Below are 24,232 nucleotides of genomic sequence, written 5' to 3'. Positions count from 1 at the left end.
ACATAATTTCATACTAACAATTTGTAAGAAAATTATTATTGGAAAAGTTAACGCAAAATTTTTAATCTGAAACTGGGCAATTTATTTATATATTACAGAAATTTAAAACAAGATTTCTACCCTGCTGCTGAATTGATATACAGAAATAGAATAATAAACCGTAATATAAATCCCCAAGAAATTGAGGGTTTACGAGCGGTATTGGAGGTATTGCGCGCTGTGGCTTCTCATGATGAGGTAGCAAGAATTGCAATTTGCGAACATCCTAATTGGAATCCTCTTTACACATTAATAGGTACTAGGGCGCAAACTGAAAATAAATAAAAATATTTATTTTTTTATTCTTAATTTCATTTTTAGGACTGCTTAGTTGTTCCGTACCCATATACTTAAAATCTGATATTCTATTGACATTAACAGCTCTGGCAAAATCAAAGGAGACCGCTATACCACTATGGAACAACTTGGAAGCTTCACAAATTATAAAAACACTTCCCTCCAATATGAACTACGGTAAAAAAAAAACTGAAGCACCATGTAAATTATTTACAAATTTATTGCGACTTAACGTTCTAGATACCTGTAATTTAGAGATGGAAATTGAACAAAATGAATGCCGGCTGGAACATTATCCACTGACTAATAGCGTACTTGATTTATTATATGCTCTGGTATCCACGGTTATACCCAAAAATTTGGGTGGGGGACCAAGAAAACCGGGACTTGATCCATATTTGAACTTTTTAATCAACGGAATTTTTTTGAAATTTTATAACAGGTAATAAATTATGTAACATTTTCTATATATTTTTTTAATCTCCTTTAACGAAATAATATAAATTTAATAACATTTGGTCGTTTTTATATACTTTATACTGTAATACCAATGTCACCAAATTTAGTGCTCTTTAGTACTTTTAGTACACTTATAGTTTGAATTTAAATCTGCGATCGTCATTTTAGTACAACATTGATTGACATTCAAAGGCAGAGAGGAAAAAGGCAAGAAGTATTTGCCTTACGAGGTTTACATTGGAATAGTAGTTTTGTTTTGCCTTATTATGCTAGCAGGCTAAACTTAATTAGATTGCCTACAATTAAAAGCAGACTTATTATGTTGAACTCCATGTTTGTACTAAAAATATTAAAGGTAATATACCTTCAGATTTCCTAATCTCATCTATTAGAATAAATGTTCAGTTTAGTTCTAGTATATACTACCAATTATTATATACATATTTTCACCGCACGAATTATTCAATGGGCGAACCTCTTAGCAAAATATGTGTTGACTTTAATTCTGTGTACTGTAGTGCAGATTTTGGTATAAGTTTAGAAGTTATTTAATCTAGAATAATTTTATTTTTAAACAATTAAATGCATGTTTTATTATTTGACAAACTAGCTGATGAATTAGATTATGTAACTGGTTTTCAATTTCCTACTAAATTCCCATTATGATGCGGATCATGATGTGTACGATCCCTGCCTAAAAAAGTCGTCGCCCCCCTCGGTCGGCAGGGGTGGGAATGTGAGGCGTGGGAACGTTCGATAAAAGAAGATAATCATCATGCGCTGAACAACTAAACTTTGTGTCAATGACTACACCTAACATATCATCTCATCTTCAAATTAACAACAAAGGAGCCAACACAGATACATAGAAAACAAAACGAAGTCTATTAAACAGAACGGATTCAGTCTTATTCCAATTGACAGTCAACACATAGTTTTGTATGGTATATACATTTGAAAAATTCATATATAATTGTTGTTTTTCTTTTACATTCGTTTTCATTCAAAATACAAGCATACATCCAAGATAATGGAAAATATTTCCCGAATCTCTGGAACCTTCGAAGCAGAGTTTAAACTTAAGTTCAGAACATATTGCAGCAGGGTACTTTGCATCTATAAAATATTGTATCTCATTGCCGCTGCTGACAATTTTGGATGTAGGATCTCTTAAAAATGTAGGATCAAATTCAATTCTGTGATTTTGTTTTAAATTGCAGATTGATAAAACACACAAATACTCAACATAATAAACAAAAATATTTTGTATATTAAAATAGTAAAGAAGTCTTATAAAAAAAGTGCTGCAAGTAATAGTTACTAGCGCGAATTATTTGCGTGGGTGGTATACATTTTATCATTCACTTCACTACATTTTGCTAAGAACAATACCTTTCTGATCAAATCAATGACGTATCGAAAACGTACTTTTTCCTATATAGGAAATATATTAAATAGTAGATTTTACTAAAAATTTTGAGAAAGGCTTGTTGCATTTGTATAGACAGTCACGTGATTCCAAAGTGTGTTGGACGGAGTTTATGTTGCATTTAGTACATTTATTGTCTATTTTTTATTTAACATATGTTTATGTGTGATTATTGTATGCCCCTTCCGTAGACAGGACAATATACATTTTTTTAATCCCACGGCAGTGTTTTCTACGATACCGGATTGACCCGAAACAACAAGATCCCAGTTTCGGCCAGCGGCTGCCAACTCAGTATGTACATGTTTGTGTTTATTTATTTGTCTGTATTGGGAGCAGCATATCCCGGAATGCTTGCTCCGGATTTTATTGGTCCGTGCCGGGATTGAGGAAAACCCCGGACCTTGGTCCTGCTCGGCTTGTCAGAACGTCATCCACCACAGATCTGTTTCGGTACGATGTAATAGTTGCAAAGAATGGATGCACTTTAAGAACTGTTCCGGACTATGGCCTTTGCGGGACTACAGCGAAAGGGATTCTGTTGCGACTTGCTGCAGTAACGCTGGGGACCAGCGAGTCCACTTCTTCGTCGTCCTCATCAGAGACGTCGTCGGAGTATGGAACTTCACCGCAGTCTCTAGAAAAGCAACCAACTCCGCAGCACCTAACGTCACATGTTGCTGTTCCAACTCCGGACTGTGCATCATTCTTGCAATTCAATTGCAACGGACTCCGAGGCAAAATAGATGAGATAGTGGATTTTATGAGTCGAAGGAATATTAAGATCGCAGCGGTGCAGGAAATCATGAATGAAAATTGCAGCCCACAACGTTGTTATGGTTACAACGTACTAAGGAAGGATCGCACCAGAAGTAGAGGTGTGGGATTAGCGTTCCTGTTACACTATTCTGTTCAATACAGACCGATCTCAATGCCCAACATGAGTTGTGGCATTCCGTCCTAGGTAATGACCAGAGGGGATTAGCGTTGGCGGAGCAGATTGACTGCTTCACATTTTGCACCGTAAACGAGGATGCCCCACCCGAATAAGAGGAGAGTGTTACAGTTCGCCAGATTTAACCATTCTGTCACACGGTCTGATAAATGACGTGACTTGGCAACCCGTCATTTCTCTTGGCTCAGACCATCTCCCGATAATCGTCTCCATCAGCAGATCGCCCGATTTCATAACCTCTGAACGCCGCACTTTCCTTAACCATGGCCTGAGTTCAGAGAACTGCCCAACCCTTCTGATGTTCGGGTAGCTGAAAGGATTTTCCGGGACATCATTAAAACTGCAGCCGCTCGCTATATACCTGCTGGTCGAATAGGCGAAGTAAGACCAAATTTCCCAGCAGAGGCAGCAGGACTAGCGAATGAGCGTGATGAGGTCCGGGTTACCAACCCTACTGATCCCAGAGTCAGTGAACTGACAGTGGAAGTCAACAGGTTGGTACAGGGGCATAAGCGGAAAAAGTGGCTAGACCATCTGAAGTGTTGCAACATTGGAACCGATTTGAGTAAACTGTGGGTAACGGTAAAGTCACTCTCGAACCCTGGAAAAAATTATGATAGAACATCAGTCACATTTAACGACGTAACGGTGACTGATCCGAAAAGGTGCGCCATTCTAACCGCCAACTTGTCGTGTACCCCGAGAGTGATAGGAGGATGTACCTCCACACTTTACGATGGGTGATTTTGCGAATGTCATCCGAAACGCTAAGTCATCTAAAGCGTTGGGCCCGGATTTAATATCAATGGTAATGTTGAAGCAACTGGATACACCGGGAGTCGAGTACTTAACGAAAGTTCTCAATTTGTCGCTAGACACCCACATAGTGCCCGAAACCTGGAAAATGGGTCGAGTGGTCCCGCTACTGAAGCCAGGCAAGGATGCCAGCCAAGTTTGAAACGTTGGATAATCAACTATATGTGTGGACGCCAGTGGAATCCCGGAACAAGCAATTCAAAGCCCGTAGAGTGAAACAGGGAGTTCCCCAAGGTGGGGTGATATCTCCGGAACTGTTTACCCTCAACTTTTCCGGAATTGCTCGCCTTCCAGACGGCATAGATATCGTAACGTATGCGTATACGTACGATCATGGCGTCGGGCCTTGTGGTCGATGACATATGTGAAAGGCTGAACCCCTATCTCGCGGAGCTCGCCGCATACTTCCACGCGAGGACTATTAAAATATCCGCCGCGAAATCAATTGACCACACTCCACACCACGGCCACACTCTTTACCACATGGTCTGCGGAGATGAGAACACAGCTGAATGTTCAGATCGAGGGGAATCTAATGCCGACCACGAACTACCCCAAGATTCTAGGGGTCACATTCGGCAGCATGTTCAAGTCGTCTGCGCAAGCCACAGCTATCAGCGACAAGATGAAAAGTAGGAATAAGGTCCTCAAGGCGCTAGCCGGCAGCACTTGGGTTGCGGACCAGGAAACCTTGTTGACCTCTTAAAACGCGATAGGACTGTCTGTGGTCAGCTATGCGGCTCCAGTGTGGTCTGCGAATACTAGTGCTACGCAGTGGAAGCACATCCAGAACGCTGCCCTGAGAACTGCGACAGGGCACCCTCTCATGACACCAGTGCACCATCTACATGAGGAGGCGAAATTCCTTCCCTTACGTCAGTATAATCATATGCTTTTATTGCAGTACCTGCTTGGGTGTTACCGTGAGAGTCATCCCAATACGGTGGATAAATCTCCCCCACCCAGGCTTGTCAGGAAGGACATACATGATCTAGAGAGGGAGGTCCAGCGCTACAAGAGAGAACCTCTAAATCAAGAAGCCTATCAGGCAGGTATGAGTGGCATTCATACCGATGCAGTCGCCGATGCTATTAGCAATTATAAAATGAATGCCGTCCTCGGAGTCCACCCCCATCCATTGCAGCTGAAGAACGTCAGGTACCTAGACAAATCAGGGTAATTTTGTTGACCTCTTAAAACGCGATAGGACTGTCTGTGGTCAGCTATGCGGCTCCAGTGTGGTCTGCGAATACTAGTGCTACGCAGTGGAAGCACATCCAGAACGCTGCCCTGAGAACTGTGACAGGGCACCCTCTCATGACACCAGTGCACCATCTACATGAGGAGGCGAAATTCCTTCCCTTACGTCAGTATAATCATATGCTTTTGTTGCAGTACCTGCTTGGGTGTTACCGTGAGAGTCATCCCAATACGGTGGATAAATCTCCCCCACCCAGGCTTGTCAGGAAGGACATACATGATCTAGAGAGGGAGGTCCAGCGCTACAAGAGAGAACCTCTAGATCAAGAAGCCTGTCAGGCAGGTATGAGTGGCATTCATACCGATGCAGTCGCCGATGCTATTAGCAATTATAAAATGAATGCCGTCCTCGGAGTCCACCCCCATCCATTGCAGCTGAAGAACGTCAGGGTAGTTTTGGTGCAATTACGTTCAGGGTGGTGTAGTCGGCACGAATTGATGAAGATGTGTGTGATGCCTGCCCGTCGTGTGATACAGGCCCTCACAATACGCTGCACCACCAGAACCAGATTAGCAGAACGTACACTTGCCTGTACTACTGCTACAACAATAACAAACAAAATTTTTTTCTTTTCCACGACGGTGGGAAAAATTGCAGCTTACAGCGTTCTTATGGTTACAACGTACTGAAGATGGATCGCACCAGAAGTAAAGATGAGGGATTGGCGTTCCTGTTACACCATTCTGTTCAATACAGACTTATCTCGTTTGAACTAGTCTATAGTGACCCTCGTTTGAACTAGTCTATAGTGAACTAGTCTATAGTGACCCAAAGGCAAGAAAGAAAGGCATATGTCGACAAATGTATAGCTTTAGTGGCGAAACAAACAGGAACACGTAGCCTTTTGTAATAAAGCAGGCTGTTTCTGAATAACTTTTAATGTTAAAGGGTCCTGCGAAAACTACACCTGTGTTTGTAAAGTGTCGAAAAAGAAAAGTAAGTTCGGGCAGTAGCGAAGTCATTATTTGACTTTGGATTTATTTTTCAAGAAAAAAAGACATTTGCGTATGCAAAAATTCGGGCCTTAGTACTCGACATTTTTGGGATTATCTTTGCTCCAAATACTGCAATTTTGCTTCTTGACATATCTATTCAACTAAAAATGCACCTCATTACTGAAGAGAATTTTGCTCTATAAACATTTTTATTTGAACTCTGTTTTTTTTTTTTAATAAATTTACACTACTTGGATCCGTTGTTCTGGAGTTAACCTGTTCATGATGATTAACCAAACAATACTATGCATAGACGTCAATTTAAACTTCAAAACAGCTGTCAGACAACAGATTCATTCATAATAACAAAAAAACTTATTAAAAAACACACTAAAGCTTGTATGTGTTCAGACTTATATTCTGGCATGGGGTAATGTTGAGTTTTACTATTAACTAGCCGTCTACTTCGTCAGCGAAAAGTACACCTTAAACATTAAATTCGTTCCAACAGTTCGTGTTAGGCCTTTTTGTACTCCAAATGTCCAATTTGTTAAGTTTGACAAAATGTTTTAGTCAAAATTAATCTGACTTTCACGTTTTATACATTATTCAAGTTCTTTATTTTTCAGGTTTTTAGAGACCTCATTATCAGTCTTTGGGATTCCAGCTCTATTCACCTAATACCGAATTTAGTACCACTTAGTACATTTCGAACAATTATAGTGTACATTTTCAAAACCACCTTCAAATCTTAAGCACAGAAACCAACAGTGACATTTATATCAAATTTCAAGATTTCAGCTCTATCTCTTCACCAATACCCAATTTCGTTTCACTTAGTACTTTTCGAACAATTATAATACACATTTCTAAAACCACCCCCATTTCTTAACTACAAACGCCAACAGTGGACTTAATACACAATTTCGGAATTCTAGCGGTTCATGCAAATCCAAATTGTACCAAATTTAGTACAATTTCCAAAACTTCCTACATACCCCAATCCTATACTTTAAATTTTCAAAAAATCTCCTTATCCAAATTCATGATAACAGCTCTTTCGTACACTTATAGTGTGAATTACAAAAAAACACTTCGGTACGTGTATCATATACTCCATCAGTAACCCTAATTTAAGAGTTCTAGCTCTACTGGTTCCTCAAATACCAAAGGCACCATTTTTAGTACTTTTAAATAATTTTCGTACCGTTCCAGTACGAATTTCCAAAAACCCAGCCTTATCCGATTCCTTTGGACCAAGAGTGACCCTCACCCAAACTTTCAAGATTCTAGCTTCAGCCGTTTCGTCTGGGCGTTGACGAATTGTTAAGTCGTCAGTCAGTTAATTACTTTCCTCTTTATTAATATAGATTACCAAAGCGGTGCCACCGCAACCTCTTCCACTAGGGTGTTTATTGTCATATGTCCTGTAACAGTTTATTCTAACACAGTTCCTAGTTCCAAAAACAGATTCGAATTTTATCAAGTTTTGTTTTAAAATTATTTGCATTAGAACGGTGTTGGTATGGTTGTTCGGGATACCGAAGTATTTTGTTGTTGCAAACTAGTTAGGCTTAATCCCTTGTCTTTTGTATAGGATAATCTCCCCAGGAGTTATTTTAAAATAACTCCTATGACAAAAAAAAAAAACTTTTCTTTACTTAAGTGACGGGATCGTAAACTCAATAGAATAGGGACCAAAGAATTCAATTAAACTAATTTTTTTTTTGGAAAATCTTCTATATCTCACAACCACACTTATAAACATTTTCATCTCTTTTCACTTGTTATGCTTTCGTTTACTTGAACGATTTGCATTGACATACATTGATTTATCGTGAATACTTGTCATGAAAGAATTCATGGTGTCGATAAAATTAAGATTGATAGATGTTTCTATATATAGGGAGCGGTAAATTTTCCTCCGTTTTAACTCTGGGAAGTCAGCCGTTTTGTTATTAAATTTTGAGGTTGTTGTACCCAATATTATGCAGGGTTTCTTGTGGCTATGCTAGAATTGATGTAGATATATACAGGGCATCCCCTGTAGGTTGCGGTATGGTTTCCACCGCAATTAATGCACTTTTTGACGCTTGGATCACTTTTTGGATGTGGGCATTCCGATAGTTTATGGAGATGGCCTATTGTAGTTTGCAGTAAGTTTTGGTATGCCCGTACTCATGGCAGTTTGTACATTGTAGTGGGTCTTTAATTGTATACCCTCCAACTTGAAAAAGAGGGTATATTAAGTTCGATCGCTGTAAATTTTTGGATCACCGCATTCGATCGCAATTTATTTTGTCTAATACCTTTTTTACATTGCTGTAAACATATGGTAATAAGAAATTGGAAGCGAAAGAGAATTTCAAAATAAGTTTTTGCGATCAAAATATTTCTGAGAAATTTATGTTGTTTCTGAGTGTTTAAATACATGTGTACACATATATTATGAATGCAAGTGTTTTTTTTTTTTTTTTTTTTTTTTTTTGTTTTCCTCGTCTTCGGATTCAGAGCATGAGTACAAAGTGGCATTAATAGGAAAATATTCGTGACAAATTCAATCCTTTAACATAGCTTGAAGTGGTGTAAGTGATTTTATTTAAAATAGAGAAAAACTTACACTTACCCCAACTTCTTGTTTCGTTTTGTTTGCCTTTTTTTCCGTACAAAAATCACTACATACTTTGTTTTCGATAGCATACTACCTCTCGTGTAAAAACAATTCGATAACGACAGCGGTGATCCGCATAAACTCGATTTCGACTGCAGTCCCCAGCATAAAATTCTAAATCGATTTAACGATGTCCATCTGTCTGTCTGTTGGCAATAACTTGTATTGTGTTTAGGTGGTTGGTATTGAACATGAGATATATCGGTCGGCGTTTTCGTATAGCCCCCACTTGACGGTACCTCCCGATTTTTCTAAAAATTGTTTTTGTGGGTCCACGTTTTCGTATAGCGATACATAACGATACATCCCGATATTCGGCATTTTGAATATTTTTACCACATTTTCCACGAATTTGTCTTAAAGTTGGTATATGTAGATTATATTGGGTTCAGCTCCGGTGGCGGAACATTGTATGTATAGGTCCATGTTTTCGTATAGCCTCCATATAACGGTAATTTCATGATTTTTGTCACATTTTTCTACGGATTTGTCTAAAAAATGGTATATGTAGGCCATAAGGGTTTTTTGCTCCGGTTACAGAACATTGTATTTATAGGTCCATGTTAACGTGTAGTCACCATATAACAGTACCTCCCAATATTCGATATTTTGATGATTTTTGCCACATTTTTCTACGGATTTGTCTTCGCCTAAAAATTGGTATTTGTAGTTCTTAATGGGGTTTCGCTCCAGTGGCAAACCAAACGGTATTACTGGTATTTGTAGTTTAAAGTGGTTCGGCCCGGCTGAACTTTGAGTACCCTCCACTATTTGGAACGAATTAGAAAATTTTCAAAAAAAAATTAAATCCAGAATCCAAGTCATCAAAATCCCGAATATCGGGGGAATCGTTATATGGGGGTATACGATATTGTGGACCTATATAGACAATTCTCTTTCAGGGGGTAAAGTACTTATAAGGAACTCCTTGTGTAGAATTTCAGACAATTCCATTGAAAAATGTGAATAAAATCATGAAAATATCGAAATGTCGGGGGGTACCGTTGTATGGGGGCTATACGATATCGTGTACATATGTAGACAATTCTCTTTCAGGGAGTAAAGTACTCACAAGGAACTCTTTGTGTGGAATTTCAGACAATTCCATTGAAAAATGTGGCTAAAATCATCAAAAAAAAGGGGGGTGTACCGTTATATGTGGGATATACGATATCGTGGAACTATGTAGGCAATTCTCTTTCAGGGGGTAAAGTACTTACAAGGAACTCTTTGTGTGGAATTGTAGACAATTTCGTTGAAAAATGTGTCTAAAATCATGAAAATACGAAATGTCGGGGGGTACCATTATATGGGGGCTATACGATATCGTGGACCTATGTAGACAATTCTCTTTCAGGGAGTAAAGTACTTACAAGGAACTCTTTGTGTGGAATTTCAGACAATTCCATTGAAAATGTGGCAAATTCATCGAAATATCGAATATCGGCGTGTTCCGTTATATGTGGGATATACGATATCGTGGAACTATGTAGACAATTCTCTTTCAGGGGGTAAAGTACTTACAAGGAACTCTTTGTGTGGAATTTCAGACAATTCCGTTGAAAAAAATGTGGCTAAAATCATGAAAATACGAAATATCGGGGGGTACCATTATATGGGGGCTATACGATATCGTGGACCTACGTAGACAATTCTCTTTCAGGGAGTAAAGTACTTACAAGGAACTCTTTGTGTGAAATTTCAGACAATTCCATTGAAAATGTGGCCAAAATCATCGAAATATCGGTGTGTACCGTTATATAGGGGATATAAGATATAGTGGACCTATATGGACATATATATATATATATAGAAAGGGATTCGAAAAATGCATCGAAATGATTAATATAGATAAAGCTCCGCAACCTTTGTTAGTCATCATAATTAACGAAAAGGGGACAAGTTCATCTAATTTTTATACCCTTCACCATACATAGTATGGAGGGTATATTAAGTTCGTCATTCCGTTTGTAACTCATCATTTTAGACCCAAAAAGTAAATATATATATATATATATATATATATATATATATATATATATATATATATATATATATATATATATATATATATATATATATATATATATATATATATATATATATATATATATATATATATATACATATATATATATATATATATATACATATATATATATATATATATATTTACTTTGTTGGGTCTAAAACGATTATTTCGATGAGTTACAAACGGAATGACGAACTTAATATACCCTCCATACTATGTATGGTGAAGGGTATAAAAATTAGATGAACTTGTCCCCTTTTCGTTAATTATGATGACTAACAAAGGTTGCGGAACTTTATCTATATTAATCATTTCGATGCATTTTTCGAATCCCTTTCTAGCGAGAGCATCCTTTATGTATAAGGACTTCCTATCACATTTGACATTTCATCTGAGGTCTAATTACCGCATACGATATCGAGAAGTTAAGATATTGAGAAGTTACGATATCGTAATATTATTTTTGGAAGTGTCGAATGCAACCATGCGAATTTTTCCCGCGTCTATTTTTGTATCGTTTACGAAAATTTAAAGTGTTATAATTTTGATTGGAGGATAATTTGTGCATTAATTCAAAAACAAAATGTAAGTTTCTTTATAAAATATTAAATAATTGAAAAATTATTTTGATTTCAAATGTTGTAGGTCAAATCGCAAATCTATTTTCAAATTAAATGTTACTAATATCGCGACTTTAATTAAATATTTCTTTCCTATGGCGTTTAAATATGAATAGAGCGCAATAAGGCTCTATTTCGTATGTTCTTGTTCTTGCTCCAGTTTAAACGCTAATAGATATTTAGCACACGGGGAAGATTCAGTTCAACTCCATCCAGTACTGGCAGCGAAAATTGCGTTCTTTGTGAATAGTACAAGTTGACATTGATTCAGAAGACGGAAATCGAGTGGACAAATTATTATGTTACCTAATCTGTGTGTTTAGGAGAAAACTGGTTTTAATATTGCTATAGGCTGGCGAAGATCGTGTACCAAAACCAAGAAGAGAAAAACGGCAGAAACCAGCTTCTTCGATGCAAGACTTTTCGAACCAGCTAACATAATGCATATTTCGTGGTTAGACAGTTTCATCATCATCATGACACCGGAATTGATAGCATTTACGGCCACCTGGATCTCGACGTATATAGTCACTGGACCTGTTACTTTTTTGCAAGGTTCTCTTATCACTTTAGTTACCTTCTTGATTGGTGCTTTCGTCCAACTTGGAGCCGTCTGTAGAAATGGCCGGACCCTGGACGGTCCTGGAAGGTTTACCACCAACCTTGGCGTCCCTATCATGCATCTTTACGTAAATGTAATTGACGTCAAAAAAGGTGGCCATGTAATCACTAATTGTATTACCTTTACCAAGTATATTCCAACTTATTGCAATACCCAGGTTTTGTGCGTCACCAAAACGTGAAGCCTTATAGCCTTGCTATAAGTGTACCTCTTTTTATTCTTTGCCGCCACCAAAGCATACGAAATGCCCACTTGCTGAAAGTGGGAGTTGGTCGCCTTTAATGCTGTGCATCCTTCAGGAAGATTTAAAACTTAGCAGAAAAATACCCTTCCGTCCGCTTGCTGCATGTTTCGTTGAAATTGTCACTGCTCCGGTAACCGGTTGAGATGATTAATCAACAGATGTGCTCGGCAGAGCCGGTTTAGTGGGTTTAGCAAGCTTCGATTTCCACTACTTTTCTCGCAGTCATTTAACTGACTTTCGGTTCCGTCGACTTTACATCAGCCTTGCCTTCCCTTGCTCAGAAGGCTTTTTTTGAATGTTTCTCAGTTTAATTCTCGTTCGAAAACACCATTTCCTCATGAGTGGATTTTCGCAGTCGTTGTCTTTTTAGGCCCCACTGGTTTTAACCCTTTTCTGCATTCGGAGAACCTGCATATCGGGAGTACCATTAGTAATGTGACAGGATATGTCATCTCGAACTTCTTAACGAACTTGATGGATCTCAATCGACATATCGAAAACAGTAGTTCACTTTTTTATAATTATTCCTTGATTTGTCATTGTCTCTGGAAGTACTGACGTCGACCAATTTCAGTATCTCCTGATAAGGGGTGCAGATGGAGATGTCAGGGTGTATCTGACTTCGCACTGGATGAGAAATACAATACCTCCACCCATGATCCCTGTCTCTCCACGTCGTATGGCATTGTATTTCCGAAAGTTTTTTATGTATTTTATTGTCTCGTATGAAGTTAGAGACCTCAAGTAGTTTATTTCTCAGACCATCGAAATTAAATTGTATGATCTAAAATAAAGTACTTAGGTAACCACCATGTGATGATAGCTGCTGCGGATTGTATGGTATGTCTGGATAGGAAATTAGATGCATTAGAAACTGAAAGTGGATGGAAATATATTTATATAGATAGCCGGTGCCGCAATTGCAATGTGAACGCAAGTTGGTAAATCTCTTCATATGACACTAATTATGCATCCACTGCATCAAAAAATTTCCTGCTCCGAACAAAAATGTCCTGCTCCGAACTTCTGTGTTTTCCCCTAAATGACCAAATAATTAATTAACATTTCCAAATTTATACATATTAAAATTCTTACATTTTACATGCTTTGACAACTCTTGGTTTGTTTTTCTTTTTTCTACTTTTGCTTTAGTATATCATTCGTAGTGCCAGATTGTAAAATTCCTTCAAATTATTAAAGAAAACGGTGGTTGTTTGAAAGAAAAAACATGTGGCAACACTTTGTTAAAAAGTGGTTTCAATTATTGCTAAATATCTATTGATAACTAAAAATTACAAAATTTTGAAATAAAAAGCCCAAAAATGTGAATTTTAATGTGAATTTTTTATTAAAAACAATATTTTTATTACTTTAAAGCAATTTCAGAGTATTTAAAAGTGACAAGTTCTCAAATAAAAGCAATTCCACTTTCAAAATCAAAAGTGGTTCCATTCCGAAAAAAAAATTTCGTTTTTCGTTTTCTGGAGAAGCTAAATACGGAATTAATTCCACTTCCGAACGGAATTAATTTCTGTGACATGCCTGTATATTTGGTTTTAAGTACTAGGATTCGTAGTGAATGTTATGGAAGTTTTCCTTTTCTCCTTGCATTAGTTCGGATTCGGATTATGTTTTCAGGCATTGTCCTCCAATTATCAGAACCGCTTCGTCAGCGTACTTAATGACTCTTGTTTTTTTCTGGATCTTTAACAATTTCGTTTATCAGTTATTGTAAAAACGCCAACGTGTTGTGTCCCTGGTCGCAGACCTCCTGATGGAGATCTCTCCATTGTGTGAATTGATGATTCTACTGCTAAGTAAAATCCAAGCTTTGTTAGAGAGGTATAGATTGACTCGTAATGTCTCCTTTTCTTTGGAATTTTATATATACTTTTATAAGAGTTTGAGTTCTACTTCCTTAGTCCGTCAAACCTTTAAAATACGACAAAGGTAGAGGTACAATTATAATGGAAGGTACTCCAAACTGTGGGAAATTTTTTTGACAATTATATGAAAGATTGCACTTAGAGCCAAATCATCAAAATCTGTTGAGAAAATTGGTCAAAACCTGGAAAATCCCTTAAATTGGTGGTGCGGTTATGTGGGAACTATACAAAAAAATATATATCCAACGTTGACAATTTTTGGCGCATGAATTCGTTAACCTATCGAAAACGTGAATTTTAAATGTCGGCAAAATCGACAGAGAAAATATGGTAAAGACTTTACATCGGGAATAGAGTTCTATGAGAGGTATATCAATTTGTAGAACCAAATTAACATCAGGTACCCATTAAGAATATCAAATGAAAAACTACAGTCTATTCCAATACCTTATATCTTTCAATTCCTTCAGATCGTAGGTTAGCGTTACATGAGGACAATGCCTAAACGTGGGTCTATCTTTACTAAAAATTAGATCGATAAGATGAATAGAAAAAAATTTGTCACACCTTATCATACATATGGGACCACTGACTGAGCAGTGATGGCATTTTATTTAGGGTACCCATAGATATTTTATTGTTTCAAAATGGAGTTCATCTCAATGTCATTGTTTTCATAATAACAAGGTTTTTTAGGGGCGAAATCACCAGGGATAATCAGGGAATTACATGGGTTCGTAAGGAGCCACTAACCACTCATCAGACATTTTCATTCCTCTCCTCTGTTCGTTTACCACCTGAATGAAATCAAAATATCTAATAATATTAGACAAGGCACCGTCGACGAAGGGTTTGGTAGAAATACCATAATTGTACATACTTTTGAGTGCGGCTGAGGCGCTGGGAAAATCTAACCATTAAAAATAAATATTTCATGTGTACAATTCAGTGATCTTGTGCGCTGTCGCATACGATAATGTGTAGGATAATAAAGGTCATAACCCATACACACAGATATCGATGCGCCAGTATGTAGCCAAGATCACGTGTATGAAGGGACACGCAGCCATGTAATGTTTCCTTTTAAATCTACTATAGATAAGAACAATTGTGTGGCTGCGACTAGGTTAAGTTAGATTAGTTGCAGTAGTACGTAAGAAACATATTTTTAAATAAAATCAGAATTGAAATAACACCCTAACGAATAAGGTTGTTCTTTCTTTTGTCATTTTCCACATTTGGTTCTTCAAGCCGGATAGAGAATTGAAATAACACCCTAACGAAGCGGTCGTATTCTTTTTTTTTTTGGTCAATCGAGCCTTCACTTTTTATAAAGTGAAAAGAACTAGCGACCACAAAAGAGAAAATTGTAGGAGTTTTCCCCCACCAGTGGTAAGAGACTCTCTACAAGTAAATGTAGCTATTGTTCAGAAAAAGAGGAGAATTTCTACAGAAAAGAAAGTCCGTTGAGGCATTTTAAATGTAAGACCATAGGGGCATTTTAAAAATAGCCGAAGGACTAATTAAATAAAAAGCTATTGAGGCAAAAACAAAGCAAAAAGTCACATGGGCAAAATAAGCAAAAAAGACATAGTGGCAAAATAAAATAAAAAAAGCCATAGGGACAAAAACAAAGTGAAAAGAGAACAACAAAATCCCAATAAAATAAAATATACCTACATATTAGTTTGAAAAGAGGACATCAAATTGTCCCACGTTAAAATTCAAAAGACATCCGAAAGAAAAAAAAAATTGGATCAAGAGAAAAGTTTCCTAGTTTTGGCAGATTATTTCTGCACTACATTGGCATCAGCAAGTCAATTTAAAAATATTCAGAACGTGAATCGATACAACATTCTGGTAGAAAACGCCTATTACGTTCTACAACAAAAGTTGATAAGTTTTAAGAACATTCCTCAGAGAATTCAGGAAAGTTCTGCAGCAGTAGATAAATCCCTCGTGCTAGCGAATAAACTAATGGCCACGAGAACACGAGGCCGCAAGTGGGATGGAAATTCTGCTGAAATAGAGGAGTGCTTAAAATCACCAGAAGGCTTGAGCCTCGAATGTGAGTTCTATTTCCTTAGTCCGGAGGAAGTAGCAATGGAGGCCGAGGAGTGTGCGAAAATTCTATTTCCCAACTTTGGGCTGACAACAAAGCAAAGGACATCACAGACAACAAGTTGTGGAAAAGATGCAAAGGGTGATATAACATGCCCTTTAGATGACAAAAGAGAAGCTGAATGGTATATACGTGACCGGAAGACTCTCGAGATGGCCCGAAGATATTGGCTGTTTTATTCACATGATTGCGAGTGTGACTGGTGCGTTTTTGTGGCCGCTCAAGATTTTGAGGACATGAACATGTTCCCGCCGGCAAGTCCTCACTTAGAGGAAAATGGTAAAAATATGGATAACAACGATGAAGCCCAGGAAGAGAAAAGCCGTAGCATGAAATCACAATTGGCCGAGTCAACAACTAGAATCAAACTACTAGAAGATGGCCTGAAAGAAGTGAATGATACCACAATGAGGCTTCTAGAATTGGCACAGTCCTTGGTCGCTAAATTTAAAAATGACCTACTGACCATTAGAGAAGAGTCTGAGAAGCAACGGCATGACCTGAATAAGCAAATACAAGATCTGGAACAGCAAAATAGGAAATTGGAAGTCATGGTGGCATGGTGAAGTCGAAGCATCCCATGACAAAGGAAGAAAGCCAACTTATATCGATGCATCGCTGCAAGAATTCGAAAACATTTTTGTAGTTGAGCCCAATTGCCACAATTCATGTAAGCATATGGCAGAGAAATGTGATAATTCAGGAGGCTCAGAAAACTTCGAAGAAGATAAGCGAGACAATCTGAAGAAAGTGATTATTACACAGCTGCCGAAACAAACTCCGGTTCCACAGAATGCTAACAATAACAAACACCGGGAATCCTCATTGAAGCAACCGTGTATAAAATACATCAGCAATGACCTAACCTTGGATGCCCTAAGAAAAAATGACTCCTTGGATGATCCCAGCCAGCAACTACCAAATCACAAGTCGCCAAAGATTTATAAAGCTTGGAATTTGAAACCGCCAGATAAGGGTGGTGGTATTGGCGAGAGAGACTGGATAGAAAAGTGGAGCCGTTTCCTGCAAGTGGTTACCTAGGATAATTTATATAATATAATCATTTTCAAAGCTATATATCAAAATATTTTTTATATCATATTCAAATACAGTCCACTAAAATATACACATTAAGCCGCCCGGGAGAATGTACATAAGATTTTTTACATACTTTTGAGGCGCTGGGAAAATCTAACCATTAAAAATAAATATTTCAAACTTGTCAATTTCCCTGTGGTCATAAAATATCACATGTGTACAATTCAGTGATTTTGTGCGCTGTCGCATACGATAATGTGTAGGATAATAAAGGTCATAACCCACACACACAGATATCGATGCGCCAGTAGGTAGCCAAGATCACTTGTATGAAGGGACACGCAGCCATGTAATGTTTCCTTTTAAATCTATTATAGATAAGAACAATTGTGTGGCTGCGACTAGATTAAGTTAGATTAGTTGCAGTAGTACGTAAGAAACATATTTTTAAATAAAATCAGAATTGAAATAACACCCTAACGAAGCGGTCGTATTCTTTTCTCGCCCTTTTACAATAATAATTTTCATTTATTCCCTGCATTCCCATTACAAACATTGCCATATCTAATAAATATACCTTGTTTTTATAAAAACAAGAAAAGGATAAAATGCAAAAAAATCGCGTAAGAATGTGAAATTTGGACATTTTCATTTTGACTTTTCAAATGTACAATTGTAATGTTTTATTTTGCAAGATTTTTTTCATTTTGACTATTTTCGAATGGACAGGGTTTTTTTAATTTTATATTATGTGTAGTCTTTTTAGTGAATATAGTGCGACAACGGACAAAACTTTTATTTATAGATTTTAGGTATTTATTGGCTAAGTGGAACTATACGAATACTATCACTTCAAAAGATGAAAAGCTTTGAACAAAAAAATATATTTGACCACGCACGAACGGTTTTTTCAATTTGGTAAATTTTATTTAATTGATTCGACTTCTTGAAAACTGAAATTACAGGCGGCTTATATTTAAGTTTAGTACCGAATTATGTGGTGACGAAACTGAATAGATGATGTCGAAATAATTAACGCGGTAACTACAAACTTAAAGGATAATTACTTTTTTAAAATCGCTAAAAATAACGAAAAGATCTAATTGCAAAAATTCTAAAATCGAAAAAAAAAATTTCAATGGAATCGAATTTCGTAAGGACCTTTAAACATTTGCTATAAAAAAAAGACAGCGAACAAGTTGAAGATTTTTATTCTTTTTTCAATTTGTGTTTCTTTTTTTATCAATTTTATATAATGTGCGATTTTTTTAATTTGATTATTGATTTCAATCTTTTTTGTGAACAAAATAAAGAATTATGTCAGTTACTACGCTTATAACTCAAGAACGGCTTGACGGATTTTAACAATTCATGCAATTTTGGAATGGTATCTTGGCAAAAAAAAAAAAGAAAAAAAAAATCGCGTGAAAATATGCCAAAAAATGTAAATAAAAAAATCAGGATTTAAAAGCCAGCACCTATTGAAATTAGCCTCAGCCTTTTAGTGCAACTGCTATTAAATATTGACAGCCACGGTTAAAATAGCACATGATCAGCTATTTAGCTCAGCGCATAGCTATTTAGCTCGTTTTTGATAAGCGAGCTATTTTTGTTTAGCCCTAACCTAAAGCTAAAAATTTAGCACATAAAATAAGAAATAGCGTGGTTTTCGGCTGCTCCTATTTTTGTTTTAGCCGAACTAGCAGCCGAAAACATATTTTTAAGATTGTGTGGTGTCAACGTACAAATTAATAAAACACGTACATATATTTTCGAGCTCGTCAGCTAAATTTGAATTGTAACTTACCAATATTTTTATACCCTCCACCTTGGAAAGGAAGGTATATTAACTTTGTCATTCGTCGTAGACCCCATAATGTATATATATTCATAATTAGCATAAAATTCTAAGTCAATTTAATGATGTCCGTCTGTCTGTCTGTTGAAATCCCGATACAGGCCACACTATTTGTCGTAGAGCGTAAAAATTTAGCAGAATAATTTGTTTTTTTTTTTTCTAGGATGGTTGGTATTGAAAATTACATATATCGGTCCACCTTTTGGTATAGTCCCCATATAACGGTACCTCTCAATATTCTGTATTTTGATGATTTTTGCCGCATTTTTTTATGAATTTGTCTAAATATTGGTATTTGTTGGTCATAGTGGGTTCTAGTTCCGGTGGCGAAACATTGCATGTATAGGTCCACGTTTTGGTATAGCCCCCATATAACGGTACCTCCCGATATTCGGTATTTTGATTTTTTTGCATTTGTTCATGGATTTGTCTAAAAATTGGTATTTGTTGGTCATAGTGGGTTCTAGCTCTGGTGGCGAAACATTGTATCTATGAGTCCACGTTTTGGTATAGCCCCCATATAACGGTACCTCCCGAAATTCGGTATTTTGATGATTTTTGCCACATTTTTTCACGGATTTGTCTGAGAATTGGTATTTGTAGGTCATAATGGGTTCTAGTACGTGTGGCGAAACATTGTATGTGTAGGTCCACGTTTTAATACTAAATTAAACATGCCGACCCCCTTAGAACATCAAAGCATGTTTCAACATAATTAAACTACATCTAAATAAGTTCCGATGGTAGGTACTGGATACATAGTGCAGTGTGAGCTTTTTATTCGAACAAAATGTAGAAAATGGAAATGCAAATGAATCTGCAGTAACAGATTCTGGATCTATCTCCGCTACAACGATAATATGAAGCAGCAGATGAATCTACAGTAATAGATTCGGACTTCAATCAAGCTATATTAGTACACGAAATGTAATACTTTGAAGCTGCAGATGAACCTGCAGTTACAGATTCGGACTTCAATCGAGCTACGTATTTCCCGAAACGATATTCGAGGGGGGTTCCAATTGAGACCCTGTGCCAATGTCGGTATATACATCGGAAGCAGTCGTGAGGCCGATTTTACGCGAAGGTCGCTTTACAACATTGTTTACAAATTTAGATTTCTTTTTTGGATATCCATTTAACAAATTGGTTTTTAAAAATTTAATTGTGTTCACTTTTGACATTTGTTGAAGTGATGGTGAGTGATCCGATTTTTTATTCTGGACTCCAACCGATGTGGAGGATGTACATATTGAGGGACGAAAAACAGGGTCTGCAGCTGACAACAACGATTTTGACGAACTTGCCTGAGCTTTTGGAGTCAAAACCGGAATCGAACTATTCGGTTTTACTGACTCGCGATGTAATAACGTGTGATGACGTTGACCACATTTCAAACAACTATTTTTACTAGTTTATGTCCCTTTACCAAACAATTTATGCAATGGTCGTTGCGCTTTACGAATACAAACCTATTTGCGGGGGATAAATTCTTAAACTTTGAACACAAATGAAGCCGATGGATTTTCTCACTACAAAGAAAACACGTTTTTCCAATTGAAGGGGAATACGAACATTTAGAGTGGGATTTGGTAGCGGTATTAAACGAATTTGAATTGCACATAAATCGATTTGTCGCTATAATTTTCCAAACACACAAGCGTGTTTATCCTTTCTGAAAGAAAGGTGTCTAAATCTTTCCACGAAGAAAGAGCCGATTTGTTTTTGATACCTTGTTCCCACAGCAGTTGCGTTTCTTTAGGTAAACGTTGTAGGCAAAGAAAGACAAGTATCGGATCCCATTGATCTGTGGGAACGTTATAAATCGACAGGGAGAAGATACAACGATTAATTCCAATTCTAATCTCTTTCAAACCAGAGATTGTTTCCTTATCTAGAATTGGAAGACTAAATAACGAAGACAACTGACGATGTACCAATATACAGGTATTGTCATACTCATCATTTAATGCTTTCCAAGCGAAAGCAAGACCACGATTTGTTAAAGGAATTTGCGAAACTATTTCCCTTACATCACCAGCAGTCTTTTGCAGCAAGTAATACAGGCGCTGCACATCACTCAAGCGAGAGTTATTTATGTAAATGGCGCTAAACAAATCCCGAAAGGAAGGCCAAGAAGAAAAATCTCCCTCAAAAATATCAATAGGGGGCAATGCCATATTGTGAACGATATCACAACCAGAAGAAATACTTGCGGCAATATTTTCCTGCGATTCAGGAACCGAATGAAATTGAGCCGATTGCCCATGAGATTTATCCGCAATTTTTTTTGAATTTTTTGTTAAGCAACGATATTTTATAACTTTTTTATTAACTGTGGCCATAGTGCTGGAGTAAATGTTTAAAGAAACATTATATTTAATTTCTGCCAAATGCAGATATTCTTTTGTAACATTTTTCGAATTTTCTAAGCTTTGTAACGACTTATAGACCGATTGCCATAGTTTTTCTAACTTGCTCTTCCTTTCCTCTAGCATAATAATTTCTAAATCATCTTTTATTGCGCCGATTTGTGCACCAAATTTTATCAGAGCCTCTGAGTCTCTTATGAAAGTCTGTAGAGGAGAGGAGGCCATAATTATAGCAAGAAACACCGAACCAATATAGAGAAATAAATAAAATAATTTTATTTATATTTATTTAATTAGTCAAAATGGCCGTCTATAGGGTGCATAAATTTCAAAAGGTACGAAAACAACAACAAAAATTAAATACACTATAATATTTATATTATTCTAACTTTAAAAAGAACAATAATTTTACACCCAATGCCAACTAATATAACAAACCAAAGTGACCGACCAACGTAGTGTAGCTACTCAACCTAAACGGACACGACAGAAAGAGGAATGAACAAAAATATTCTTCCTTCGTTTGTTATGTTCGTTCACTGATCTAACAAAGCACAAACAACTAGTGCTGATCAGAGAACAACGACAATGCAAGCAGTGATGATCAAACAGTGTTGTTGTTGTTTGCGACAAACAAAACAGAAAATGAATTTGACTGTTGTTATAACGAGAAAAAGAGAATAAATGTAACAAAAATAATATGCAATATTAAAGCGGACAGATCAAACAAAAAGAATAATATTGCGATCTTTGCTTTAGGTAGTAAAGCTCACCAAACTAAGAACTAACAACGACGACGTTTTTGTTGGTATCAACGAAACGAGATGTTTAATGTTTTGTTGTTTTACATGAACCAAAACAAAGAAAGTTAGCAAACGATTTTTGCAACAATTTTATTTTCGAGTTTTGTTTTGATTATGATGCTGCCGAATGCAAGCATCCAAATTAGAAGCCAACGATTGGCGGGAAACAAAACAAAAGAAATATGTGACGTTGTAAAACGACATTTGTACCTAAACAAAACCGATTGTTTTGTTGGTGTCGCGGTATTTTAATTACGCGATCTCACGTGAAAACACTGCACTATACGTACCTTGTAATGCAGGAGTAATGGACTGTATATTTATGGAGGATTCAAGTATCCATATACAAACGATGATCCAAATCTGGCTCGAATTGACCAATGTTTAGCTCAGAGGGGCTCCGCCGATGGGAGTAATACGTCGAATGCGTCGAGCAGTGGGCCGAAGGGCGGAAATATAACAAGAAATAAAACACAAGGGTTTTTCTTAATATATACAAGTATTTATTCTTACCTCTTACCAAACAGGTAACGATATTACCTGTGGCAACAATATGCCTCTCTATGCACAACGATATGTGCTGCAAACGATATTGCGGGTTTAGTCTTTCCGAATGACAGCGAAATACTACTAGATGTCTAAAGGAGGCGGCAAACAAGTGACAACTAATTACTCGTTAAAATGCCAAAGGCGCTAGCACAAGGTTTCAATAAACCGTAGCGCGTACATTTTAACGAATAATTAAGGACCAAACCAGGGGTCAATAAAAAACAATATTTAATACAATTCTAAATTAAACAGTTTCCATTACCCTAAGGTGGAGGTTATGAAAAGTTGTTTATAAATATATTGAATAATATTTCACAAAACTAAAATAAATTTATAGTATTCAATAACATTTGCACATTGTCTATGAAAATACCAAATGGATAAAAAATCGATTTTTATCGCATTTCATACGACGTGAAATTTTTATAAGCAACACTGAACTCACAAATGATTATTTGTTTTTGTTGACTAAAAACCGAGCTAAGGAGCAGCAGTCATGTTGCTATTTTGGCTCTTTTGATACTAAGGCTAATTTAATTTGAGCGTCAGCCGCTCACTGCTATTTTGCCTTTGCTGACGATTTCAAGTAGTATTAGCTCTCTCGGCTAAATATTTTTGTAATATGTTGCTACTTATTGGCATAGCTCATTGATGGGCTACATTTTTTGAAGATTTTTTAGGAGACAAGGCTAAAAAATTTTCCGTGCTATTGCTAATTTGGCGTTAGCATTTTAAACCCTGAAAAAAAATCAATTTAACATACTATATTGAAGCGTACATTTCTTATTGTTTTGAATTCTGAATGAATATTATTGAAAATGAAATGAGTGCTCAATACGATGTTAAATGGCGATCTTTCATGTATAAAATTTGCATATAGCTTTCAACTCCAGGACCTACATTGTGCTTCAGCTAGAAGATGCGAACACATTTAAACAAAAATGACCGACAAAGCGTAATGGGGCATTTCTTTCATATGACAATAATCTTTCCAACGAAAACTCAAAATGTAGGTAGTTTATCATACCCATCCAATTATAGGTTTATTGCAAAATTAAGTGCAATTCGAAAGTTATTCGAAAAGTTAATAACTGATATAATTTCACATAAAGTTGAGCCCATTTTATGTCCTTACCAACATGGTTTTTGAGCGGGGTTGTCGACTATCACAAATCTTATCCAATTTACCTCCATAGATGTAAAGAGATTTATTAAAGGTATGCA

The 24,232-nt window shown here is 36.6% G+C and overlaps 1 protein-coding gene across 1 annotated transcript in view; it reads left to right on the top strand.

Annotated features, from left to right (window-relative positions):
- The window catches only part of LOC101888321 (nuclear pore complex protein Nup205), a 108,617-nt gene that overhangs the window by 1,499 nt on the left and 82,886 nt on the right, over positions 1-24,232 (top strand). The window contains exons 4-6 of the mRNA XM_059118486.1: positions 99-295; positions 361-513; positions 577-778. Of these exons, the coding sequence (XP_058974469.1) occupies positions 99-295; positions 361-513; positions 577-778 (552 nt within the window). The remainder of the gene's footprint in view (positions 1-98; positions 296-360; positions 514-576; positions 779-24,232) is intronic.

Source organism: Musca domestica, unplaced genomic scaffold (genome assembly GCF_030504385.1).
Source record: "Musca domestica strain aabys unplaced genomic scaffold, Musca_domestica.polishedcontigs.V.1.1 13, whole genome shotgun sequence".
NCBI classification, from domain to species: domain Eukaryota; kingdom Metazoa; phylum Arthropoda; class Insecta; order Diptera; family Muscidae; genus Musca; species Musca domestica.
This window is presented reverse-complemented; position numbering and strand designations above follow the sequence as displayed.